Genomic DNA, 26452 nt, shown 5'->3' with positions numbered 1-26452 from the left:
CCAGCAAGCGGTGATGAACGGGTACGACCCGGACCGGGAAGGCCAAGCGGAACCAAGTGGAAGCCACGAAGAACTCTCTGAAGAACCCTCTGAAGAACCCTCTGAAGAACCCTCTGAAGAACCTCTGCCCCCTTCAGATCCCTGGAACAAGCCTGAGAGCAAAACTCAGTCCTCTTGGACAAGAACCAATCAAAAGGATCTGCTGAAGACCAGCAGGAACCTCGAGGGTCCTCCAAGGCAGTTAAAAATGGGTCAACGGTCTCACCAGTCCAGAATCGTCACCGCCAACCGGGCCTTGTTTGAGGCCATGGGACCGGACGTGGCGGGCATCGGGCTGTTTGAGGTCAGCCCCGTGACGGACCCCGTGCTCGTGGAAAACTCCGAGCGTATTCTGAGCAAGGTCCAGACTCTGGCCCAGATGTACGGCGCCAAAGCCAGCACCACGAAAGGCCCGCTGCATCAGAAGGGAGCCAGCGCTTCACGGAACCCGCCCTGGGGTTCAAATAGACCGTCTGGACCCTCAGCTCGGACTCAAAGCCCGACACATGTTCAGTCTCAGGCTCAACCAGAGACCCATCGGCACACGCAGTGCCAAAGAGAGGTCAAAGTTCAGGACCGACCCACAGCGGCGATGATGCAGCAGTCACAACTCCAAACCAGCAGTCAGGCAGGGTCACAGTACCAGATTCAGACCCAGACCCAGATCCAGAACCAGACCCAGAATCAGACCCAGATCCAGAACCAGACCCAGATCCAGACCCAGAACCAGATCCAGACCCAGAATCAGACCCAGACCCAGATCCAGAACCAGACCCAGACCCAGAATCAAACCCAGATCCAGACCCAGATCCAGAACCAGATCGAGAACCAGAATCAGACCCAGATCCAGAACCAGACCCAGATCCAGACCCAGAACCAGATCCAGACCCAGAATCAGACCCAGACCCAGATCCAGAACCAGACCCAGACCCAGAATCAAACCCAGATCCAGACCCAGATCCAGAACCAGATCGAGAACCAGAATCAGACCCAGATCCAGAACCAGATCGAGAACCAGAATCAGACCCAGATCCAGAACCAGATCGAGAACCAGAATCAGACCCAGATCCAGAACCAGATCCAGATCCAGACCCAGATCCAGAACCAGAACCAGAACCAGATCCAGAACCAGAACCAGACCCAGAACCAGAACCAGACCCAGACCCAGACCCAGAACCAGATCCAGAACCAGAACCAGAACCAGAACCAGACCCAGGAAGCCGGGCCGATAAAGGGAGCCCAGAGCCCCGAGGCTGGTGGGTTTGGGTTTCCTGTCAGGCTGCTACGCGGCTAGCATCTTAGCATCCTATTCTAATGTAAATTACGATCCACCAGTGATGCTTTTGTTTCGTTGCTGATCTCCAGATCTCCAGGAGACAAAGATGTCCTCCTGGGAACCTCTGCCATTCGTCAAGGAGCAGCCGACCCCGCCCTCTCACCACCAGACAAATGGAGTCATCCTCTCCAGACCCAGGGACTTCATCTCGGCCTTATCCAGAGAGAGAGATCCCAGCGAGGCCTTTGGACCTGGGGTCAAACCCGAGGAAACCCCAACCACGCCACTGAGTGATCAGACATCCAATCAGGCGCGAGCTCCCAGCTGCACCTGGAGGTCCGCCTCCGCTGACGCGTCCTCGGCACCCAGGCACGACCTGACCCGCCAGCCTGAACATCAGAGCTCCGCTTCGTGTTCCTCTGCTAGCGGTAGCCTGCTGATGCCGCCCGTGGCCCTGGATCGCAGAATCGCCGAGTCCACCGCTTCCACCGTGAAAGAAGCCGCCTCCCACCAAAGCGGGAAGCTTTATTCTGATACTGAAGAGACACAGACGAAGGAAGGGTGAGTGGACATTATTCTTTATTTCCCTTCAGTGTGTTTGTGCTATAACGAACTGATGCATGGTTGCAGCTCCGACTCCGGTGCCGCGCCCTGAGGCCCCGCCTCTGTTGTTACTGATGCATGGTTGTAGCTCCGACTCCGGTGCCGCGCCTTGTGGCCCCGCCTCTGTTGTTACTGATGCATGGTTGCAGCTCCGACTCCGGTACCGCGGCTTGTGACCCCGCCTCTGTTGTTACTGATGCATGGTTGTAGCTCCGACTCCGGTGCCGCGCCTTGTGACCCCGCCTCTGTTGGTACTGATGCATGGTTGCAGCTCCGACTCCGGTGCCGCGCCTTGTGACCCCGCCTCTGTTGTTACTGATGCATGGTTGTCGCTCCGGTGCCGCGCCCTGAGGCCCCGCCTCTGTTGTTACTGATGCATGGTTGTAGCTCCGACTCCGGTGCCGCGCCTTGTGGCCCCGCCTCTGTTGTTACTGATGCATGGTTGCAGCTCCGACTCCGGTACCGCGGCTTGTGGCCCCGCCTCTGTTGTTCCATCCAGTAGTCCGGGGGGATTTGAGCCATTTCCTCCTTCATGCTGGACATTCTTTTAATTCTCCTGCCGGTTCTCTGCAGGCTGGGGCTCGGCGCCGGATGCCCAGTTTACCCGCCCAGAGAAGACTCTGTAAACATCGTTACTCATCCCCCACACTCCGTGCCAAATCCCGCCAGTAACAGCACGCCGTGGTGGGAACGGTCCAAAGATGGATGTGAGCGGGGCGATGCCACGGTACGGGATCAACAGGTTCAACACAACCTGTCCACAGGACATCCTGATGTCAGAGAGGTGCACAGGCCTGACTGTCTGGACCGCACTGGACCCGCGGCTGGACTGGAACTCATAGGAACATCTGCTCCGAGCCAGGGATCAGGACTAGCTGCAGAGCGGGTCCAGAGGGGACCTGTCTACCTGCTGGGGGGTTGTCCGGCACCGGTGGAACCCTCTCAAAGGCCAGAGAAAGATGAGACCATGGAATTACGTCAGACAAAGAATGTTGTGGATTATTCTTCACCACAAACCAGGATGACTCTGGAAGGCGCCACTGTGATCTTCACCGGACCGGTTTATTACACATCAACGGGAGAACCGGGTCAGTCTGTGCACCTGACCTTTGACCCCACACAGGTCTCTGTTCGCACAGTCAGAGAACCTGTAGAGGATGGCCAGGCGGTCCCAAGTCCATGGTCATGGGCTCAAAACTCTGAACCGACTCTGTCCCACCCTTCAGTGCTGTCTGTGGACGTCCTGCCAACATTCCCCAGCCAGAGACCCACCACCACGGATAAACGGGCTCTGTCTAACACCTGGAATGAGAATAACGCTTCTCCCTATGAGCGCAGGTACGTTTGGAGACAATAAGACATGTCAAAAGGTCATCGTAGCTATAGACCACTTCACTTGTTTAATTACGTAGATCTTCCACGAGCATTTTTGTAGACAGCTAAAGTCCTTCTGAACTTGCGTTGGCAGGATTTCAACACAGTTAAAAATACACATAAACTCTGATTCACTTTGACTTTTCATCGGTGTATAAAGATACCAAGAACAATCTAGAACCTTCTGGTGCTGATCCAGATCAGCATGTGGACGGTGTAGATCCAGCTAGGAGGGGGACGAGCTGCTTGGAGGAGGTCTACAGTCTCTGAGTGCTTTTCTAGTTTGTGTTATGCTCTTTAGCAAAGACATTAAAATTAAAAGTTATCTTCGTAAACAATTCAAAAATCCCTGCATTTTTAAATCTGTGCTGTTTTGTCAGTTTCAGGGAACCAGACCAGCAGGGCTCACAAACCTTCACAAGCCCACCCCCCTCCAGTCCTTCAGGCAGCCACCTGTCTTCTAGCCCCCCCTTGGAGACCTCTGGTCCAGTGGACAGACGTAACCCTGCCCAGGACACAAACGCCAACACAGTCCCCTCAACTTTCAGACCCAACCTCAGAGACTGCTCCCCTTCCCCCATTGAAACGCCTCCTTTTTCCACTGTCCAAGCACCTCCTTGCTCCTCACCATTCCGGATCATTTCAGTATCTTCTCCCACCCCTGTATCTGCTGATGATGCCTCCATGGACACTGTCCCTAGGTCTACTTCCTGTTTCTCTGCTACTCCCTCTGCTTTGAGGAGTTCCCTAATGCAAGTACCTTCCCCCTCTCCTGCACCATCCCCAACTGTCATTCCTTCTTCTTCGTCTTCTGGGAGATCATCCCTAAGAGCCGGTCCTCCTTCCTCCCTGGGACGATCTTCCCTTCAGTCTCCTCCATGCTCCTCCCCCATCGCTTCTTCCTCCGCATTCACCCGATCATTAGCTGCTTCCTGTATCAGCCAGTCTATCAGTCAGAGTATTGCGAGAACAAACACCGCTTTGCAGCAGCCGCCATCCACAAACACTGTCAATGAAAGACACTCCCCTTCGCCTAGACCCCCTCCTTGTCAGCAAAGCTCCAACAGACCTACTCTTACCCAGCAGGGGTGCACTAAAGATGGACACCTGGGGTCAAGGTGTGCACCATCCTCTCGCTGGTCCTCTAGCCCTTCACCTCCTCCCCCTGTTTCCCAGCGCTCTCCCTCCCCATCTGTGACTCTCACCTGTCAGCCTTCACACTCTTCTTCCTCTTTCCCTCGGGCCTCATTTCTCCACTCCAAACCCGAATTGTCTCAGAATACAAACAACAACAACAACAACAGTGTTAGCTTAGCTGATAGAGCCTCCGTGGCCAGCCTTGGGAATGCCACCGGCTGCAGCATCAACCACGGTGTCACTCATGGAGGTTGGTCAGTAAGGTCACAGAATGCGCCGCTGGCTAATGGTAGCGCTAATGCTACGCTAATGCACCAGACCCCTGATCCTCTCTGTTTGGCATCGCGTAATCGTGTAGCGCGACCATTTTCTGCCTCTGAGCCCAGCTCACGAGTTCATTCCCCGTCTCCTACCCCAACCCCTGCCTCGTTTGTTCGCCTTTCTTCTCCACCTCCTCAACATAACTACTCATCCCCCATGGCGCACAAACCTCCCCATCCTCGGAGCACAAGGGCAGGAGGTACAAATTCCTGTAATCACCTCGGACTCACTTTGGAGCTATCACGGGCTTCTTCAACATCTTCAACATCTGGGCAGTCTTCTTTTTGTCCGAGCCCTCAGATCCTTTCCCCACCTCCTATTGGTGTGTCAGTGAATGTTTGGGCAAATAACGTGGCTACACCTCAACCCAGAAACCCTAGAAATACACCTTCCTCTCCCTATCCTCCCTTTACTTCCTCTTTAGGGTCACCGACATTGGAGAATGCCTCCTTTCCAACTCCCACATCTTCTTTGGTACCACTGCGTATTTCCAGAACCTCTTCCCCTCCTTCTCCTTGTCCTCCTACACATCAAACAGCTTCTCAAACCCTCCGTAGGTCTTTCTCATCCAACCTAGCAGACATTCCCCCTAGTCCAACCCAAAGCAACCACAGTGGACTGAGTCGGTCCTGGGTAGACACTAGCCGCAGGTCCTTTGGTTTTAGTGGTAATGGTCGAGGCTCCTTTGACAAGCAGGAGTCCTGTCCAACTAGTCCAAGGAGTGGACGGTCCTCATATGGCAACTCACCACCCTGCCTCAGCCCTCAAGCTGGGCTTCAGTCCCCACGCTCACAAAACCGGCTTAGTCCAGAGAAGGGCTCTCTTGGTGGGCAGCATTTCACCAGTGTACCCTGGCCAGATGTATGTGAGCTTTCAAGCAAATATAATGGGGCTGAAAGCCACGAGGAAACTCTTATCATCTCCTCCCCTGTCCCATCCGACGGTCAGGCAGAATGGGGAGACCCTGAACTCGTAGACGATCATTGTCGAAGCCAGTTGATATGTGCTTATGTTGCCCGGCCTTCTTGCAAAGAAAACCCGCCCTCTGCAGGAATGACTTCACCTCCACCTACCCCCTACCACAATTACCAATCCCAAGTTAATGCACAGCCTCAGGTCCAAGTTGCCGACACACCACCTCCTACATCCTCAAACTCTTGCAGGTTGCCCTCAAGCCCCCCATCACCCCTGCCTGTTGGCCGTTCGTCTCCCACCAAACATGGGAACAAGACCAGTTATGCCACCACGGTCAACCTCCAGATAGCTGGAAGTGGCCGGATAACTTCCTTCAGTACTGCTCAAGTCAGCCTGACCCAAACCTTGCAGAGCGGACCTGGAGCCGCAGGACCAGCAAAGGGGCAGGTGAGGAGGAGAGTTAGTATCAATGGACTTTCACACCTTCCTCAGAACTGCAAAAGACTATGAAGGTATTTCTTTCCTGGAAGACAAGGCGAAAAGGGATATGAGGAAAATGTGACTAAAAAGGGGTCAGAGAAGACCCGAAGTGAGTGTCAGATTCTTTTGATTCTGGTTTTTGAAGCCTTGCCACTTCCAGACAGAATCGCTGACTTTGATTATTTATCTTGTGGCAAAACAAGACTGTGATGTGAGGTGGAATCCGGGGGGACATTACGACCCCGATTTTGAGAAAGTCCTCGAACCGTCATGGGAAGCATTTTGCTTCATTCCAACTTCAAACTGAATCTTGGCAGGTAAGCGTAATTAACTTTCCAGAATGAAAATTCTACCTGCACATGGTTGATATTTTTTTTTCCATTTGGGCCAATCACATTGAGGGAGCTAAAATAATTTAGCTTAAAGCCTGGTAAAAGTACAGGTATTACTAGAAATGAGTCATTTGGCTGTGATTTTTCTGGATGCGATGAACGGTTGCTACTTAAGAGACGGGATCACACTTCTGTCTTTGTGAACTTTCTTTTCTTACACTCGGTTCCTAGATGGTAAATCTCAGCGTTTAATAGCTGGAGTACCGACAGACATGCTGAAGATCCAGCATCCAAACAGTAACTTAATGTGTTTTTTTACTCTGTTGGTTTTTGACGCCGGTGTTTAAGGCTGGTGATAAATGTGGATATTAATAATCTTCTTTTTAACAATTTTATTACCTGTTTTTTTATTTTTTATTTATAAGGTTAGTCTTATCCTCTCTGGCACTTATCTTTCTAGTAATGTTGGTGTTTTGCACAGTGTCCGCAGCTCCTGGGTGCCTCCATCCAGTGTGTGATAGTGTCAGAAATGGCGTGTCTGAGGAGTTCGTCTTCAAACTCAGACCAATCCTAGTGTTGCTCGTTCCTCATGGCGGTTTTATTTACTCTAAAGTCTAAACCCATCGTTGAAACAAAAATGAAATCGGTGGGAAATTCTTCACGGCGATGACTTCATAGTGGGTTTGGCAATAAGTGAATGCAAGGCGTAACCGTTGAGGCTTCTAGTGTGTTTGTTTTATAGATATCCAATAAAAACATGCACATTTTGTCAATGTAACTTAATCCTCTATGTTTGATGCCCCCCCCCCCCCCCCCGTTTTTTAAATTGAGGAAAACATTTCACACATTACAGCTCTGCATACAAAATTCTAAAACGCTTCCAGTGACAGGAAGGTTTTAAAGTTTAAGATTTAAATGTATGGGTTTTTTTTTTATATAATAGATTATTTAAAAATCTTTTCTGCCAAAGTTTCCATGAAAAATAAAAAGCTTGCAGATTACCATTTTACCGGTAATTTTAAAAAGATGTATTTGACAGAACATTTTGTCAGGAGGTGAAAAAGGAAATAATACATACCGGTCGTCTAGTCTTCAGTGAGTGGTATATGAAATAAAGTCTCGTACAACATGAAAACCAAGTCTCGTGCTTTTTATTGATCATCACATTTCTCAATACTTTATATACCGTTCACACAGTGAAACAGTCCAGGTTCACACAGTGAAACAGTCCAGGTTCCTACAGTGAAACAGTCCAGGTTCCTACAGTGAAGCAGTCCAGGTTCACACAGTGAAACAGTCCAGGTTCCTACAGTGAAGCAGTCCAGGTTCCTACAGTGAAGCAGTCCAGGTTCACACAGTGAAACAGTCCAGGTTCCTACAGTGAAACAGTCCAGGTTCCTACAGTGAAGCAGTCCAGGTTCACACAGTGAAACAGTCCAGGTTCCTACAGTGAAGCAGTCCAGGTTCCTACAGTGAAGCAGTCCAGGTTCACACAGTGAAACAGTCCAGGTTCCTACAGTGAAGCAGTCCAGGTACGTACTTGGGTGTTTTGGGGGGATGGAAATGGGGACGATATCAGCGCTGATCTGTGATTCAGTGTTTTATATCAATGCTGGTTCCTCAGATTAGTTTCCTTTAATAAATAGAAGGCCAGAATCTGCAAATAATCCTGGGGCTCATATGGAGACATTTTGTCTGTTGAAATGTTGAACTGGGAAACACAAACCAAATGTTTCATAGTTGAGCAACAAGGGAGACAATAATATTTATGGTTCTACTAAGTGAGGATTTGTAATTTTAACATTTAATCTTAAAATATGTTGGGGAATAAAACTCCTTTCTACCCTCACAGGCTCAAAGGGGATATTGAATGGTTTTCCTCAGAAGCTCTTATCGTCCTTTATTATTTTGGGATCCAGCAAAAATGGAAAGGACTTTTTTTTAGTAGCTTCCTCTAACTGACCCTTAAACTAAACTTGTTTCTGCTGAGGTGATGGATCTTTACTGGAAAAATGTTCTCACTCTCCCACCGGTGTCCCAATGAGCTAATATTTGAGCCTTAAATGTTGAGCAGGTCTGAACAAAAACAGAAGTTACCCCACCCCCACCCCCCACCCACCCCAACACACACGCAGTTGCACAATTCTTCTTCTTCTTCTATATTAAACATCAACAACATAAATTACTAAAAACTGATGTGAAAAGCAAAATAAACAGGAACATCCGACTGACTCATGCAGCTTCCACTTTCTTTAAGGCTTTTTGGACAAAAGGATTCATCCGGCGAGAGGGAAAAGGAGGTGGAAAAAGATCCCCGCGCTCGGAGGAGGAGGAGTAATGGGAGTGTTGAGAGAGAGAGAAGAGGAGGGAATGGTCCACGGAGCGGCGGCGGCTGCAAACCACATTGTGCAAGGAGAGAGAGCGCTGCTGCCGGAGGGAGACGTCCCTCCTTTCGCTTCTTTTGGGGAAGATTCAGCTGAACCGGAGAAGGTCTGGTTCCCGGACTCATGTGGGCCGCCTGACTGAAGCAGGATTTTAACGTGAACAACCCCCCCAATGGAGTCATGTTCACCCCAGATGAGCTCCTAAACTGACTGGAATCACTGCCTTGCTCAAAGGCACCACAGCACTGGCTGTAAACTCGTCTCGGGATTCCAAGTGGCTCCTGGAAGGATTACAGGAACTTCGAAGGCCGTGGTGGATTACGGATTTAAGGCTGAATCCTGACCGGGATGATGATGATGATGATGTAGCGACGCGAGAGGAGGAGGATGATGATGATGATGACGACGCTTGGCTGCCTGTGACATGCTGACAAGGAGGCTGACTCTTGCGAGTGTGCATCTGTGTTTAACCTGCCTCCTCGCCCTGACGGCGAAGCCCCCGGCCAAAATCTGCACCCGAGACATCATCGCCAAGGTCCAGCACCTGAAGGACGCCCCTGACCTCGTACGACCTTCCCCTTCATAGCATGTCCCAGCCGTTAGCTGCTCGGGTTTCATTTACATTTATGTGTGACGCCGTCTTTACCGGAGGCGACGTCGATACGCGTCGCAGGAAGTTCCCCCAGAGCTCAAAGTCCAGTTCCTCTTTTCTTTAACCCTTAAAGTATTCTAATTCTGTACAAGCCTGTCGCTGCTGCCGTTGTCAACTAGTTAATGATTAGTTATTACTAGTAACTATCAACTAGTGACAGAAAAAAACATGACGACCTACACGGCATGAAGGAACGCATTATTGTTCAAAACCGCACGAGAATAAAGAGTAAACGGAGAATTAGGATCGGCTCAAACCGATCTGAATATTTAAACGCACAAACTCGTCAAATGTGTCGGGATGAGCATGAAAGCAGGAAGTGACACGTGTGTTAATATCCTCTCCCCTCAGATGAGCCTGGAATGCAGGCTTTACACGCCCACCATCGAAGACTACATGGTACGAGCCATCACACACACACACACACACACACTCTCTGTTTATGCCTCGTGGTTCTGGAGCTAACTTTACAAACAAAGGGGATGCTGTAACTGAGAGCTCATTAAACATCGCACACCAGGCTCGATTTATCTTCTGCTTCGGCTTCCTCCTCCGCAGCAGAAGCACGAAGACGTCTGAGATCAGTCCGACCGGCCGGACCTGCTCTTTGATATGAAATCAAACATTTGAAAAGCATCCGAGACGGTTTGCAGAGGCCTGATTGAGATCTAGTCCATTTGTCCCCCCCCCCAGAGATGCCCCGGCGCCACCATCAAATGCTTTGCTGATGAAATTGGAGTTCTGATCCAGGAGTGGGAGAGAGTTCCTCGCGGCGGCTTCAAATTGAACGTCAAACTGGGAAAACTTGCGCGGCAGTTCTTAAACAAGGTAAGACGTGGAAAAGAGACCCACAAACCGAACCGACCGATGGATCCGGATCGGTTTCTAGGGGAACACAAATAAATGATCGTGTTGGATTGGGGCCATTTGGGGCTTGTGATGTTCGTGAAGTCGGCTTCATCGGGGGGTTTATACGCCCACGCCGCTCGCCTGCGTGCCACATATCTGCTGCATCATGTCTACGTTTAAATATCAGCAACCTTCAACGTGGACTCTAAAGAAAAGTAGACCTGGACCGGAGCCCTGGGGCACGCCATGACTTTAGAAATGGAAGTTAGGCCCATCTGGAGCAACTTTTAACGACTCTCTCGGTCGCTGGTTTGCCTTGTCGTCCTCAGGCCCCCGAGGACTCGCCGTGTTTCCGGTGTGAGCTCTCCAAGGAGCAGAGAGCAGGAGAGTTCCTCCAAGATCTTCTCTCGACCCTCCAGGCGGTGAACGCCCAACGCTGCTCAACACCCGAGACATCGTGAGCCTCTCTCCTTCTGAACGTTTCGTATTCCCGGGACCAAAATAGAGTCCGACATGCCGCATCCAACGGGGAATAATTCAGATGTTCTAAACGGAATGAAGAATCTGCCTTTTGGGAGACGAATATTAGCATCTGGACAACTCCGGATCTAAATCGTGTGGTTAGCACCCCGACTGGGGTTTTAAATTCAGTAACATCTGCATGAATGAACCGATGCAGCTGCAAATCAGCAACTATTTCTTTTTTAAATGTGAAACTCCTTTATTAAATCATTTTTTTCTGTCTATAGTGCCGGTTGTTGCCGGCGTGTTCCTCAACATTCCGTTAGTGTTGTTCATGTTTAAAACAGTTAGCACACGACCTGACAGGCCTCACTCAGGGATTAAAGGTTCATCCGGCCTGATTTAAATAAACAATAGTTAACAACTCTACCCATCAAGGTAATGTTTTTATTAATTACATGCATGCTGCTTATAAACCACCTAAATCGTTCAATGTGATTCAAAACAGATTTATACACGCACACAACCAGAATTACAAAGGACAAATGGGCGTGGCTAACTTGTCTTCTACCTGGTTCTAGTAAACCAATAAAGAATAGGTGAGACAGAAGACAATTTGAAAATAAAATCAAAATGCAGGAGATCAATTCAGGTGATCTGCTGCAGGCAGAAACTAATCATCGTGTTTGCTGATCGATCTCCCAGTTCCAGGATCAGCTGGTTCTCTAAAGGTAAACAAGCCAATCTCCCTGTGACGTCATCGGGCCTCGTCCCGCGTTGAAAGGACCCAAATCCAAGCAGCAGATGTGAAACCGGAGCTCTGCGGTCCATCTTGCGCATGCGCAGTAGACCCCCAGCGGGCGCGCTTCCCGGCCTCCGCGGTGTATTGATTATCAGTTCGATCAGCTCTCGGGTTTGTCCTTGTTGGGGCCCATGAACTCCACCCCGTCCACCGGGATGCCCTTGTCCCTGATGGCCTCCTGCAGACACCGCTGGTACTTCCGGAAGCTCTCGGTGCACGGGTCTCCGCTGCGGTCCCCCTTCAGGAACTTGTCGGAGAACCAGCGGTTGAAGCACTGGTCGTAGTCCCGCTTCAGGTCCGTGCAGGCCTCCCCGACGCTCTTCATGTCCGACAGGCGCCCCGAAACGACGAGGGAACGGGCCGCGGAGGGATTCATCCGTTTCCGTCTGACTTCCTGGAATAGCGTGACGCGATTGGCTGTTCCACGAATCCGCCTCTGAACGTCATCGGAGATAGTGCACTAAAGAAGAGGGGCCACTCTGAGTCATCACCGGGGTCCGATGTTTTCTGCCGTTTTAAAACGATGAAATAATGCGAACAGAACAAAATCTAAATATTATTATTTTTATTGTTGTATTAATGTAAAACAAAAGCAAGATATTCAACAGCATTGGATATTATTTAGTTTAATTTTTTAACCAATGCTTTGCTTTAAACAATTTATTGTATATTGTTTTATAAAGATGCAATTTTGTTGAATTTTGTTTTGTTCGTAAAAAGAAGGACAAGGATCGTATCAAAACCCCAAGGCACTTATTATTAAAATATTAAAAACGCACTGATTGTCAAGTTCATCCGATTCAGTGGTGTTAGCCTCCAAACGGACTCCGGTGCGTTCGGGTTCTTCTTCACGTCTAACTGTTCCCTTATCCAAAGAGCGTTTAATCTAATAAACTCAATCTGAATCAGGAAGCGCTGCTGTCTCCTCGCATTTTGTGTGACGAATATTGAACTGTGCAGCAATAACACTTATTTTTATTATGTGATTTGATTTTGATTGGAATTTTGATTTGAAAGAAGTAAAGACGTCTGTAAATTTCTAAAAACGAAATACATTGTTTTTAAAGGCAGAGCGTGAGACCTCCATTCATAACTTAATAGCTGTTCAAATCTCGCGATACTTTTCTTGCTTTCCGAAATCTCGTAGTTTCCGGAACGACGAAAGAGGGATCCGCGTAGCTGAAGTGATCGAAGCTAATTTTCACATTTATTTATCGACTTGAGTCAAATAAAATCAAGACAGGAGTTGATTCCGGTAGGGGAAGGCTGGCCGACGTTTGATCTAACCTTTGATCGCAGCTGTGTTCTATATTTATGTAGCATATTGTATCGCTGTAAGCTGCGTTAGCATGGTTTGCTAGGTCATCTCAATTGTTATGGCCGGATGTCTCTGTGCTGCTAGCATGTTGTTAGCCCTTTAGCTTGTTTTACATGAAGTTGAGGCTGTCTCTTTTTCCTGCTCAGTGCTGCAAAATGTCTGACAGCGAGGACAGCGACTTCTCCGACAACCCGAGTGAGCGCAGCAGCGACGGGGAGGCCGAGGAGGTGGAGAACGAGGTACTGTATGCTAACCCGCTAGCTAGCCACAGTACATGCAGGTAAACAAGATGGGAAACGGCTGCTTGTATAGTGGATTAAGCTGCTAAACTGGCACCGCTGGCGGGGTTTTAACAGCGTGAAGGTAATTACATACAAAATTATTCAAATCTAATCGTATTTCAGGTTTTGTAGAATCATTTTAATACCTCTTCCTAGAACCTAGCAAGAACAAGTTAAATAGCTTTAATGTAAAATATCTTACACGTTCAACATGAACTGGAGTTTCAAAACCCTGTTTACATTGTTAATCAGATTTATTTTTCACTTTTCCCAGCCCTCCAGTTGAACCATCCAGATCAGATTTAAAAAAAAAAGTTTAAAAATGCTTTTTGGCCGAACCGTGGAACAAACGCTGGAGCCTGACGCTAGTCAGGAAACGCTATCTTCTGCACGGAAGATAAAACTCTGATGTCGTTGACGTTCCGATAATGATAATTATCGTAAATGATGAGGCGCACCACGAGACTGACGGTGTTGTTGTGGTCCGTCACAAGGAGGAGACGGGCAGCCCCGTAGGCAGCGACAAGGTAGCGGAAGAGGAAGGGGAGGACCTCGACGAGGAGGAGTACGATGAGGAGGAGGATGACGACGATCGCCCCAGGAAGAAACCGAGACATGGAGGGTTCATCCTGGACGAGGCCGGTATGTCGATGCCCCCCCCCCCTGCTGTTCTCAGATTTTCTTAACTGAAGTACAGTTTTAATACTTTTCTCCTTCCTCTCTAGATGTTGACGATGAGTATGAAGACGAGGATCAGTGGGAGGAAGGAGCCGAGGATATCCTGGAGAAAGGTGTGGAGCGTGTTCCTGCGGGTCCGACTGATAGCCTTTTGCTTTTTGTTGATTATTAAATGTAAATCCAGACGCGCTCCTTCTCGATGGAGGTGACGCAGCGGTTAGCGCTCGCCGCTGGGTTTCTGTCACCTGAAACCCCCGGTGACAGGTGACCCCCGACCTCGTGCTCCGCCGTGCTGCCCAACATTAACGTGTTTTCCTGTCTTTTTTTTTTTCTCCCATCATGCTTTGTGTTGCGGCTGCTGCCTGGACGGCCCCCCCCCCCCCCCCCCCGTGTGCTCTGGCCTGATCTCTTCATCCTCATTCCTCCCTCCTCTATCTTCTCCTACTTCCTCCTGTTCTGCCATCTCTTCTCCTCCGCTGTGCTCTTCCTCTTCCTCTTCCTCTCCTCCGCCCGTCTCTCCTCCTCCCCTGTGCTCTTCCTCTTCCTCTTCCTCTCCTCCGCCCGTCTCTCCTCCTCCGCTGTGCTCCTGCTCTTCCTCTTCCTCTTCCTCTCCTCCGCCCGTCTCTCCTCCTCCCCTGTGCTCTTCCTCTTCCTCTCCTCCGCCCGTCTCTCCTCCTCCCCTGTGCTCTTCCTCTTCCTCTTCCTCTTCCTCTCCTCCGCCCGTCTCTTCTCCACCGCTGTCCTGTCCTGAGCAGAGGAGGCTGAAGGTAAGTCTGTCCTTTGCTCATCACTTCTCCTTTATTCCTGACCAACGTGGGCAGGGTGGGCGGGGTAACCCGTCTGTCTCTGTCTCAGTGTCCAACATCGACCCCGGGGTTCTGGATGAAGATCACTCCGGGTCCAGGCGGCTGCAGAACCTCTGGAGGTAACGAAGGCCCGCTTGGCTCGGACCAGAAGGTCTCCTGTAACGCGGCGTCTTCATGTACGCGTTTGTGTTCCAGAGACTCCAGGGAGGAGGCGCTGGGGGAGTACTACATGAGGAAGTACGCCAAGTCCTCGGGAGGAGAGCGGTGAGTCCGTTCGTTCCGTTCGTTCCGTTACCGGCGCCGCGGGACAAAAGTCCACCTCATCCACGGGAAACCTTCGTTCTTCTTCTGTGGTGTGCAGTCACTCCAGGGGGTCCGAGGAGCTCTCTGATGACATCACCCAGCAGCAGCTACTTCCTGGTGTCAAGTACGTGCAGAAGCATCCACCAATCAGGAGGCACGGCGAGTGTTTGTTGGTAATCGGCTTGTCTTGATGTTTGTCGCCTTCAGAGATCCCAATCTGTGGACGGTCAAATGCAAGGTGTGTGTCCTCTTTGTTTAATCACACACACACACACACGCACACGCACACGCACACACACACGCACAGCTCAACGTGTTCTCCCTTCTAGATTGGCGAGGAGAGAGCGACGGCCATCGCTTTGATGAGGAAGTTCATCGCCTACCAGTTCACCGACACCGTAAGTATCGGCGCTTTTATTTTGCTACTTATTCGAATGCTCTGCTCTGATTGGCTGAGAACCTTTCTTCAGAACTAAAGTGTGTCGTTGATAGTAAATGTTTTGGCCACACGAAACGGTAAATCTATTTACTTTAAATCTTCAAGTGGATGAAGAAACTCTGAAGCGGATTCAGAGCTTTTGACCCCGCCTCCTCCTCCTCCTCCTCCTCAGCCCCTGCAGATCAAAACGGTGGTGGCGCCCGATCACGTCAAAGGCTACATCTACGTGGAGTCATACAAGCAGACCCACGTGAAGTCGGCCATCGAAGGCATCGGCAACCTGCGGATGGGCCTCTGGAACCAGCAGATGGTTCCCATCAAAGAGATGACGGACGTCCTCAAGGTCGTCAAAGAGGTCACCAACCTGAAGCCCAAGTCCTGGGTCCGGCTGAAGAGGGGCCAGTACAAGGACGACATCGCCCAGGTGGACTACGTGGAACCGAGCCAGAACACCATCTCCCTGAAGATGATCCCCCGCGTGGACCTGGACCGCATCAAAGCCAAGATGAGCCAGGTAGGGCGGCGGCGGCGGCCGACCCGACGGCGTTCCCGCTGCCGGGCCGACTCACGCCGCTGCTTGTGTCTGTAGAAAGACTGGATCGCGAAGAGGAAGAAGTTCAAGAAGGCCGCGCAGAGGCTGTTTGATGCAGAAAAGATCAGGTGAAGAAGCGAGACCACGCCCTCTATCTGTAGGGGCGTGGCCACACAGTGACGGAGTCTGGGGGGGGGGGGCTGTTTGATTGGCAGGTCCCTGGGAGGCGAGGTCAGCCACGACGGAGACTTCATGATCTTTGAGGGGAACCGCTACAGCCGCAAAGGATTCCTGTTCAAGAGCTTCGCCATGTCTGCTGTGGTAAGCCCCGCCCCCCCTCTGGTCGGCACGCCGGCGTTCAGCGTCCGCTCAGCAGCCGGTTTCTCCCTGACAGATCACAGACGGGGTGAAGCCCTCCCTGTCGGAGCTGGAGAAGTTCGAGGACCAGCCCGAGGGAATCGACCTGGAGGTGGTCACGGAGTCAGGTGCGGCCCATCAGCGGGGAGACGGCGCCCGGTCCCGGGGCGTTCTCAGACCCGTCGGCGGGGAGACGGCGCCCGGTCCCGGGGCGTTCTCAGACCCGTCGGCGGGGGGACGGCGCCCGGTCCCGGGGCGTTCTCAGACCCGTCGGCGGGGGGACGGCGCCCGGTCCCGGGGCGTTCTCAGACTCGTGTGTTTGTTGTGCGTCCAGGTAAGGAGCGCGAACACAACCTGCAGGCCGGCGACAACGTGGAGGTGTGTGAGGGCGAGTTGATCAACCTGCAGGGGAAGATCCTGAGCGTGGACGGCAACAAGATCACCATCATGCCCAAACACGAAGACCTGAAGGTGCGCCGGTCCTCCTGCGGCTCTGCTCCGTGACCATCGAGCCTCTTAGCCCCCCCGGTGACGTCGCCGTTTCCTCGCAGGACCCCCTGGAGTTCCCGGCTCACGAGCTGAGGAAGTACTTCCGTATGGGCGACCACGTGAAGGTGATCGCCGGGCGCTACGAGGGCGACACGGGCCTGATCGTCAGGGTGGAGGAGAACTTCGTCATCCTCTTCTCGGACCTCACCATGCACGAGGTAGCGGCGCCGCCCGCGGGGTGGGGGCGGGGTGGACGCGCCGTCGCCGCGGCCGAACTCAACCTGTCGGCGTTCGTGTGCAGCTGAAGGTGCTGCCCAGAGACCTGCAGCTCTGCTCGGAGACGGCGTCCGGCGTGGACGCCGGGGGGCAGCACGAGTGGGGGGAGCTGGTCCAGCTGGACCCCCAGACGGTCGGCGTCATCGTCCGGCTGGAAAGAGAGACGTTCCAGGTAATAGTCTGCCCCGGGATGCGAGAGCAGGGGGCAGGAAGGCCGCTGAGCGCCTGTGTGTGTGTGCGTGTGTGCGTGCGCGTCTCAGGTGCTCAACATGCACGGGAAGGTGCTGACGGTTCGGCATCAGGCGGTCAGCCGCCGGAAGGACAACCGCTTCGCCGTGGCGCTGGACTCGGAGCAGAACAGCATCCACGTCAAGGACATCGTGAAGGTCATCGACGGGCCGCATTCGGTACGGCGCCGCCGGGACATCAACGCCGCCGTGGGCGGGGCCGGCGGCGCGCTGACGCCTGTGTTCCTCCCGCAGGGTCGTGAAGGCGAGATCCGCCACCTGTTCAGAGGCTTCGCCTTCCTCCACTGTAAGAAGTTGGTGGAGAACGGCGGCATGTTCGTGTGCAAAACGCGGCACCTGGTTCTGGCCGGCGGATCCAAGGTCGGTGCCCGATCAGCAGGTCGGGGGCCCGGTCGGTTCGGGTTCTGCACAAACTGTTTCCCTCTTCCAGCCCAGGGACGTGACCAACTTCACCCTGGGGGGGTTCGCTCCGATGAGCCCCCGGATCAGCAGCCCCGTGCACAACAGCCCGGGAGGTGGGGGCGGCTCTAAACGATACCGAGCCCAACAACCAGCCGTCTGCTAAACTGAAACGCAAACGTTTGCTGCAGATGGTTCTCAGAGAGGAGGCGGAGCAGGAGGAGGCGGGGGCGGAGCAGGAGCAGGAGGAGGAGGAGGAGGAGGAGGAGGAGGAGGAGGAGGAGGAGGAGGAGGAGGGATGGGCCGGGGAAGAGGGCGAAGAGACAACGATTTGATTGGCCAGACGGTCCGAATCTCCCAGGGTCCCTACAAAGGTAAGATGGAGGAAAGCGTCAGTTGCCATGGAAACTCCAGCCTCTTCCGTAACCGGCTCTGCGTATTGATGCTTGCGCCTACATTTCCCAGGTTACATTGGGGTGGTGAAAGACGCAACGGATTCGACGGCCCGGGTGGAGCTGCACTCCACCTGTCAGACCATCTCCGTGGACAGACAGCGTCTCACCACCATGTAGGTCCTTCCTGCTGCCTGAGCCCGAGGCTAGCAGAGGCTAGCGGGCTAGCCGGCGATGCTAACGGTCCCGGGTTTCCAACCTAAGGTCTCTCTTCCTTCCCTCCAGGGGTGCTAAGAGACAAAGTGGAATGACCTCCACCCACGGACGGACCCCCATGTACGGCTCCCAGACCCCCATGTACGGCACCGGCTCCAGAACCCCCATGTACGGCTCTCAGACGCCGCTGCACGAAGGTACGACCTCATCGGGGTGGATCCGGCCGAGACGACGGGAATCCCGTCCGTCGTTAAATCGACGAATCCTCTTCCAGGAAGTCGCACGCCTCACTACGGCTCTCAGACCCCGCTGCACGAAGGGAGCCGGACGCCGGGTCAGAGCGGCGCCTGGGACCCCAGTAACGCCAACACGCCTTCCAGGTAGCGCCCGCGCACGCTTCAGCGCGCTCCAGCACGCTCCAGCACGCTCCGGCACGCCGCTCCGTGTTTCAGTCTGACTCTGCGTCTCGGCTCCAGGAATGAAGAAGAGTACGATTTTGGCTACGATGACGAGCCCTCCCCGTCGCCCCAGGGCTACAGCGGGACCCCCAACCCTCAGACGCCCGGCTACCCAGAAGTCCCTTCTCCGCAGGTCAACCCGCAGTACAACCCTCAGACACCTGGAACACCTGCGATGTGAGGATCAACACACCTGAGCGCAAACACGAAAACATGAGAGGAGGAACAGGGTTAATGTGTGTGTGTGCGCGCGTGTGTGTGTGTGTGTGCGTGCGTGCGCGTGTGTGCGTGCGCGCGTGTGTGTGTGTTTTCTGCAGGTATAACACGGAGCAGTATTCTCCCTACGCCGCTCCCTCCCCTCAGGGCTCCTACCAGCCCAGTCCCAGTCCTCAGAGCTACCACCAGGTGGCGCCGTCACCGGTGGGCTACCAGAACACGCACTCCCCGGCCAGCTACCACCCCACCCCCTCCCCCATGGCGTATCAGGTAGGGGCTCCGGCCGGCTGCGTCTGTTTCAGGCTGGATTTCCATCTCGACGCCTTTTCTTTTCCCCGAGTTGTGGCTTGAAGGCGTCGGACGTCGGCATCGTGGCGCCTCTTTTATTCGACGGACGGACGTGGGACGGCCCCCCCAGGAATATTTCCTAGCCTCGTTTTCGTAAACGACTGAGTGTTCTCGTTGCGGCGGTGGAAACTTTCCGGAGCTCTTAAAGGAAGGAATGTTTGAGTGGAAACATTTGCTGCTGCTGCTTCTACTAAGTGTGTCCCGCTGCCCCCCCCCCAGGCCAGTCCCAGTCCCAGCCCGGTGGGCTACAGTCCCATGACCCCAGGAGCGCCCTCCCCCGGAGCCTACAACCCTCACACCCCCGGCTCGAACATCGAGCAGGGCGGCAGCGACTGGGTGACCCCCGACATCCTGGTCCAGGTGAAGGACTCGTTCACGGACCTGATGGGACAGACGGGCGTCATCAGGAGCGTCACGGTAACCAATAGAATAATACACGGACCGGCTGGACCGGAATGGGGCCGGTACGGGGGGGGGCGGTGCGGTACGGGTCGGTTCGGAGCTGAAACCAGACGTTTGTGGGATTCGTGCCGACGCAATAACAGATTGATCTGGTATCGATGGTATCAATGAGCCTTCTGTGGGTTGAGGTGCTCAAACCTTCTAAACCCACAGCCCGACCTTCATACCAGCCTCGCGCTGTGATTGGTCGGCTGGGTGGAGGCCCCTTTAAACCCCGTTAGCTTAGCCGCATTCAAGGAAGACTTGCTTGAAGTGCCTCTGTCTCCACTGTAGCTGTGAAGCTAGTAGCGTTAGCCTAGCATTCCTGATTGGGTTTGTGTGTTCTGTAGCTTTGACGCTGGTAGCATTAGCCTAGCTCCTGATTGTGTTTGTGTGTTCTGTAGCGTTAACGTTAGCCTAGCGTTCCTGATTGTGTTTGTGTGTTCTGTAGCGTTAACGTTAGCCTAGCGTTCCTGATTGTGTTTCTGTGTTCTGTAGCTTTGACGCTAGTAGCATTAGCCTAGCTCCTGATTGGCTTTGTGTTCTGTAGCGTTAGCGTTAGCCTAGCTCCTGATTGGCTTTGTGTTCCGCAGGGGGGGATGTGTTCGGTGTTCATGCAGGAGTCGGAGAAGGTGGTCAGCATCAGCAGCGACCACCTGGAGCCCGTCACGCCCACCAAGAACAACAAGGTAACGCTAGCAGGACTAGCGGCACCGCAGCAGGTCCAGTTCAGGCCGAGCTCGTCTTGATGGTTCTGTTCGCAGGTGAAGGTGATTCTGGGAGAGGACCGCGAGGCGACGGGCATCCTGCTGAGCATCGACGGAGACGACGGCATCGTCCGCATGGAGCTGGACAACCAGCTGAAGATCCTCAACCTGCGGTTCCTGGGACGCCTCCGGGACTGAGACAAGCCGGACCGGAACCGGAACACGATGAACTTCAGCGGACGTGTCGGGACTTTTCACCGCTTCGTTAATCAGAACCGACGAACATGTTTAAATAAAAACAATTTAAAGACGCAGGAGGAGTCCGGCCTGAAACGTTCCTCTCCTCTCTGAGCCTCCGCCATCGTTAGCGGGTCGTTGGTCCAGCGGGTCGTTCGTTAGTCCAGCGGGTCGTTGGTTGGTCCAGCGGGTCGTTCGTTGGTCCAGCGGGTCGTTCGTTAGTCCAGCGGGTCGGTCGTTAGTCCAGCGGGTCGTTGGTTAGTCCAGCGGGTCGTTGGTTAGTCCAGCGGGTCGTTGGTTAGTCCAGCGGGTCGTTGGTTAGTCCAGCGGGTCGTTGGTTAGTCCAGCGGGTCGTTCGTTGGTCCAGCGGGTCGTTGGTTAGTCCAGCGGGTCGTTGGTTAGTCCAGCGGGTCGTTGGTTAGTCCAGCGGGTCGTTCGTTGGTCCAGCGGGTCGTTGGTCCAGCGGGTCGTTCGTTGGTCCAGCGGGTCGTTGGTTGGTCCAGCGGGTCGTTCGTTAGTCCAGCGGGTCGTTCGTTGGTCCAGCGGGTCGTTCGTTAGTCCAGCGGGTCGTTGGTTAGTCCAGCGGGTCGTTGGTTGGTCCAGCGGGTCGTTGGTTAGTCCAGCGGGTCGGTCTCTCGTCCCATTTGAAACACTTTCTTGAGCTTGAGACTGTTTCAGAGCTTTCTAGATCTAGAAAATCTTCGTTGACAAATGTTGAAAAATTAATATTTTTATGCACATTGGGAGACATTAAGAATGTTTGTCTCATGTTTGATCTACAGAAACCATATTAAAACAAAAAATACCCCCGCCCCCCCCCAAAAAAAAACTTTTCATACATATGTTTTTTAAAGCTCTAGGGGGCGCTAAAGAGCCGCGGGTTGCCGACCCCTGGAATGAATGGATTAGTTATTGATGGGCGAACAGCAGCTGCAGGGCTGCAGCGGCTGCTGGTGGTCGATGGGCAGGTAGTAGAACGGGACATCTGGGGGACAGGGATGTCCATGCGAGGGTCTCCACGTGGGACCAGACCCGGGTTCGGGCGCTCCGGCTGCGTCGCCGGGGTGATCGCAGCCGATGGTCAGGTTCCGGGACAAAAGGACCTTCACCTGAAACCACGCCTCTTTGTCCTGAGGAGAAAGACGGATCTCGGAAACATGGAGGGTGTCTTTTAATTAAATGCCTCAAGGTGATGCTCCTCACCTCCATTTGAACACACTGGATCTCGTGTTTGTCGCCCAGATGTGGAGCGAGAACCTGATGGACCTCCCGGACCTGGGTCGGAAGCAGGAAGTAGGAAGCAGGAAGCTGGTTCGGCTGATGCGGCTTTCTGATAAAGCTCATTAGCGTTCACACACAAAACCGACCGCGGCCGCAAGGGGGCGGTGACGAGTCAAAGGTGTGGGATGGCTACAAGCGAAGGCGAAGATGTCCTCGGTGCGGATTGGTAGGTCATTAATAGTTGTTTTATGTATATATATTACCGGTAGTAGTTTTAACTATAATTATACACACATATATATATGCAGTATATATTATTATTTTTAACTATAGTTCTCACCTTGTAGGGTCGATCACATGATGGAGTGATTCCAGCATCTTCCAACAACCTGCAGCAAAGGCAGAAAACGTCACTTCCGCCATCAGCGCTTACCGATCGGCCGTGAAATGAGGCGTTCAGGTGCGAACCGACTTCTGGATGTCGAACTTTTGTCTGAGTTTGAGGCTGATCTGGAAATATCTCAGCGGCGAGTTCATCCCTTCCACGCACGCCGCGCACGCGCCGTGCTTCTGCCACTCCGCCCTCCTGTGAAGACGATGAATCACAATATCTGAGGCCAAAGACGCGAACAGAACGTTTCATTATTAAACCCGTAATTCAAGTATAAAAACCGTCGCCAGGTATTTTTTATAAAAGTTTTTTTTTTTTTTAAAGCGGAGGAAAATCAATGGACGGATTTCTTAACCAGAATTGGAAGCTTGACTTTGTCTTCAGGAAGGAGGGCCAGTGTTCCTCCAGCTGGGCTTCCAGCTCCTGGACAGAGGACATCAGCCAATCAGCTGTCAGCCTTGTATACGCGTCGTCACACGTTCATCCTCATCCCTTCACCCACCTCGACGTCTGATTGGAACATCGGCCAGCAGTCGCAGCGTCCCTCCGCCCAAAGAGGCCTGGAACAAAATCACCTTTCCTGATCGTTGCTGTTTGAATCGATGGAAAACAGGAAGAAACCGAACAAACAACCAGGAAGTGACAGGAAGTGAAGACGTCGTGTTTACCACAAACCGTGGATCGTCCAGTCGTTGACGGTCTGAGGGATCTGACACAGAGGGGGCGTGTCCAGGGACTGCAGCGAGACAGGCAGGCGGAGAGACAGGCGGAGACAGACAGGCAGGGAGACAGGCAGAGAGACAGGCAGGCAGAGAGACAGGCAGAGAGACAGGCAGACAGGCAGGCAGAGAGACAGGCAGAGAGACAGGCAGAGAGACAGGCAGGCAAACGGGTCAGGTGACTTTAAGTCTCAACAGGAAGTCAGGTACAACATCTCCTGTCCTCTTCCTCCTCTGAACTGTTTTTTCCATTGTCTCATTTCTTTTATACCCTTTCCTTCTTCTTCTGTTCCTTCACACCCCCCCCCCCCCCCCCACACCCCCACTTCTTTTCAATTCTTCACAATTCTTCCTCCACTGCTTCCTCTTTTCCTATATTATTTTATTTACCTTTATAATTTACTTCCTTATGTAACGGAGATAAAAGGTTAAATTCCACTTGTCATTCAGACCTGTGTTGTGGTAGCGCCCCTGGTGGCCACGGGAGCGTATAAGGCCTGCAGACGAGGCGTGCTCGGCGCCATCGTGACCGTGGATCGGCCGAGGTGAGTCCTCTTCTCCTCACTAAGACTCTCTTTCCTTTGATGCTTCCCTTTTTGCCTCTTCCTTCCTTAATTCTGTTTTTCTTTCCTTCTTTACTGCAAGTTGTTTCTTTTCTTTCATTTGCTCCTTCCTTCCTGAACCCACTCATTTTCTTCATTCCTTTATCCTTTACTTCCCTTTATCACTTCCTTTCTTTAGCTCCCTCCTCTCTCCTCTTACTATGGCGTCACCTCTTTATTCCCCCCTTCTCACACCTCTTTTATTCCTTTTCCCCCTTCCCTACATCCTCCTGATTTCCCTCTGTACTTCCTCCCCCCCCAAACTTTGTCCTCTTTCTTTCCGACCTCATTTCCTTCCCCTCCTATTCTTTTCAGCTTCACTCCTTTCCCTCTCAATTTCCTTCTGTCTTCCTTTCCTGCTCTCCTCCTTCCCTTTTCTTCCTCGTCCTTGTCTTTCACACTTCCTTGTTTTTTGCCCCCTGAATGCTCAGAACCGATGATGATGATGATGATGATGATGATGAAGCTCACCAGACAGAACCCCGCAGGCCACTGCAAAGTGAAGTGAAGACACCTCCAGGAGCAGAATTCATTATTTTCCGGGTGGCCATATTTGTAGTCCTCTAGGTGTACTTCCTGTGTGTTGGTTTGGTCGGGGAGGAGCAGCAGTTTCAGAGCGACCAGCAGGGGCAGCAGCGAGCAGCGCATCTCTTCAATGGTCCAAACTGTGATCAATCAGGGACCAATCAGAAGCGCAGCTCAGAACATTTACTCATTAAAGCCATTTAAAGGTACTTTAACGCTGAACTTCTACTTCCTGCTTCTTTGACTCCGTATCTCAACTCGACATCTGATTGGTTCAACGTCACAATCATCAATGCTGAACCGTTTAAGAATCATTTGTTTAAGATCGTCTAGTGCAGTACAAGAATAACACATTTCTGTGAGGAGATAAAGTTTAAAAAACATTTATTAACATAAGTTATACTAACAATATAAGAATTAAACATGCAGGCACTATAATATTATTACAATTTATGATGACATTTCCAGAATTTTAAAAGCGGATTCAAAATGAAGCCATCTATTTAAAATCATGAAAAGAGCGACACCTAAAAATGCTGCATCTGTATCAATAATATTTCCCCTGATTAATCTTTAGATGGGTCCCACCTGTCGGTGCTGATGCTCCGGCCGCTTCGATCTGCAGGTACTGATCTGGTGGGGAAGCTGTGGCCCGGCATGGTCCAGGGAAAAGAGGAAGCGGAACCGAGATGGGGAAGTCGCGGTCGGGGGGGCAGAATAAATGTGTTTTCATCTGAACAGAACACCTGGCAGGTGTCAGACAACGAAGGCGTAACCAGACACCGCTCACGAGTAGAGAACAAAATCTAAAAATAGAAACCGCGTTCAATAAAATATATATGTTTTAGTTTAGTAAACCGTTTGTTCCCCGTGGAGTGCAGATAGTTTGTCCTCTGCTGCAGCCCGTAGTTTGGGCTTGTACTGTGTGTGTGTGTGTGTGCGTGTGTGCGTGTGCGTGCGCATGCGTGCGTGTGCATGCGCACGTCCTTGCCAGGATTATTGAGGCAGAGCGGCTCGACTCTCCGTCGCACACATGAATCGCCTACTGGTAATGACTTGGACTTGTTTTCCCGCCTCTCGTCTCGAACCCTCGTCTTCGTCGGTTTCTCTGCGGCGTCTGGAATAATTCTGGGGAGTAAAAAGTGAGCTCAGGAGGAGAAAGGAGGAGAAAGGAGGAGGTTTGTGTAGCAGCAGGAGGCGGAGGTGAGGTCTGACCTTTGGACCACGTAAGGCCGGAGTCGTTCGATTCGAGCGCCGGGGCCTCCTGCTGTCGTAGGTCTATATGCGGCCGGCGAGGTCACGTGATCACGTGACCTCAGGGTCGGGCCAGAAATATTCCTCTAGAGCGGAGAGATCAACAGCTGGGGGGGGGGGGGGGGTCAGCAATCATTAGCACAATGCTAGCAGTGGACAGACTCAGGTGTCAGACGGGGAACCACGTTCACCAGTGAGACCACGCCCACCTCCCCCCCCCCCCTCCCCCCATCCCGGGCGTTAGGGCGCTCCTCCCGCTCCGCGCTGAGCCCGTCGTTGGTTTGTGTTTGTAGAAAGTTCCGGTTCTGGCCAGCCGAGCCTTCGGCAGCTCCGCCAGGCAGCTGAAGAACCGGGTCCCCGAGGCCCAGAGACGCTTCCAGGTAAGAGAAGAACTTTTTATCTCCTCCGTTAAGCCGCTGATTCGGTTAAATGCCGATCACGACATTCTCCTCGTGCTAACGTGCAGAATAATGTTGTTTCCGTGGTTACAGGTGGACAACGGGTTGCCGGTCCACATCAAGGGCGGGGCGGGTGACGTCATGCTCTACCGGGCAACCATGGCGTTAACTACAGCAGGTAGAGCGGGCGGGTCTCCTCAGACAGGAAGTCGTCATGATGGCTGCTACGCTATTTAGCCACGAGGCCAGGTCACGTGTCCCTGTGTGTTCTCCACAGGAACCTGCTACGCCCTCTACTGGCTGCTCATCGCCTCGCTGCCTCAGAAGAGAGCTTAGAGAAGCGGCTCGGTCTATCGCATGGAGAGCAACGCCGGTTCCGTCCGGCTCTGATGTCTGTCGAGGAAATAAATTCTGATTCCATCACCGGCCTTTGTGCAAAAAAATATATATAAACATTTCAATGCCTGCAGAGATTTCATTTGTTTCAAGTTAAAGACAATAAATGAAATAGTAAAGAGGGTTGAGCACAATAAGAGTTTGTTGGATGAAAGAACTATTAAATTAACTTTCTGGGA

The 26452-nt window shown here is 52.4% G+C and overlaps 5 protein-coding genes across 5 annotated transcripts; 3 read left to right on the top strand and 2 right to left on the bottom strand.

The window, feature by feature from the left end:
• Positions 1-9285: 9285 nt before the first annotated feature.
• On the top strand, positions 9286-10893 carry il15l (interleukin 15, like). The gene is made up of 4 exons (XM_068745515.1): positions 9286-9426; positions 9865-9912; positions 10207-10341; positions 10692-10893. The coding sequence occupies exons 1-4, from the start codon at positions 9286-9288 to the stop codon at positions 10821-10823; spliced, it is 456 nt and encodes a 151-aa protein (XP_068601616.1). The 3' UTR covers positions 10824-10893.
• Positions 10894-11070: 177 nt separating this feature from the next.
• Positions 11071-12026, bottom strand: triap1 (TP53 regulated inhibitor of apoptosis 1). Its single transcript, XM_068745516.1, has one exon. The coding sequence runs from the start codon at positions 12000-12002 to the stop codon at positions 11727-11729; it is 276 nt and encodes a 91-aa protein (XP_068601617.1). The 5' UTR covers positions 12003-12026; the 3' UTR covers positions 11071-11726.
• Positions 12027-12783: 757 nt separating this feature from the next.
• On the top strand, positions 12784-20838 carry supt5h (SPT5 homolog, DSIF elongation factor subunit). The gene is made up of 29 exons (XM_068745213.1): positions 12784-12881; positions 13091-13183; positions 13720-13867; positions 13951-14016; positions 14659-14670; positions 14759-14828; positions 14905-14973; positions 15071-15136; positions 15220-15250; positions 15342-15410; positions 15624-15965; positions 16041-16111; positions 16199-16304; positions 16378-16468; positions 16675-16811; positions 16892-17047; positions 17131-17277; positions 17366-17512; positions 17588-17713; positions 17784-17868; positions 18004-18126; positions 18218-18320; positions 18430-18557; positions 18635-18740; positions 18837-18995; positions 19136-19304; positions 19602-19799; positions 20417-20512; positions 20588-20838. The coding sequence occupies exons 2-29, from the start codon at positions 13100-13102 to the stop codon at positions 20726-20728; spliced, it is 3246 nt and encodes a 1081-aa protein (XP_068601314.1). The 5' UTR covers positions 12784-12881; positions 13091-13099; the 3' UTR covers positions 20729-20838.
• A 791-nt stretch (positions 20839-21629) lies between these two features.
• Positions 21630-24435, bottom strand: rnaset2l (ribonuclease T2, like). The gene is made up of 8 exons (XM_068745611.1): positions 24172-24435; positions 23048-23115; positions 22882-22939; positions 22735-22802; positions 22461-22574; positions 22329-22377; positions 21971-22042; positions 21630-21897 (listed from the first exon to the last, which is right to left on the bottom strand). Exons 1-8 carry the CDS (start codon positions 24346-24348, stop codon positions 21673-21675), a joined length of 831 nt encoding a protein of 276 aa, XP_068601712.1. The 5' UTR covers positions 24349-24435; the 3' UTR covers positions 21630-21672.
• Positions 24436-25180: 745 nt separating this feature from the next.
• On the top strand, positions 25181-26452 carry cox7a1 (cytochrome c oxidase subunit 7A1). Its single transcript, XM_068745450.1, has 4 exons — positions 25181-25273; positions 25773-25859; positions 25971-26055; positions 26155-26452. Exons 1-4 carry the CDS (start codon positions 25259-25261, stop codon positions 26211-26213), a joined length of 246 nt encoding a protein of 81 aa, XP_068601551.1. The 5' UTR covers positions 25181-25258; the 3' UTR covers positions 26214-26452.

This window comes from Brachionichthys hirsutus, chromosome 11 (assembly GCF_040956055.1).
Source record: "Brachionichthys hirsutus isolate HB-005 chromosome 11, CSIRO-AGI_Bhir_v1, whole genome shotgun sequence".
Taxonomy (NCBI): domain Eukaryota; kingdom Metazoa; phylum Chordata; class Actinopteri; order Lophiiformes; family Brachionichthyidae; genus Brachionichthys; species Brachionichthys hirsutus.
This window is presented reverse-complemented; position numbering and strand designations above follow the sequence as displayed.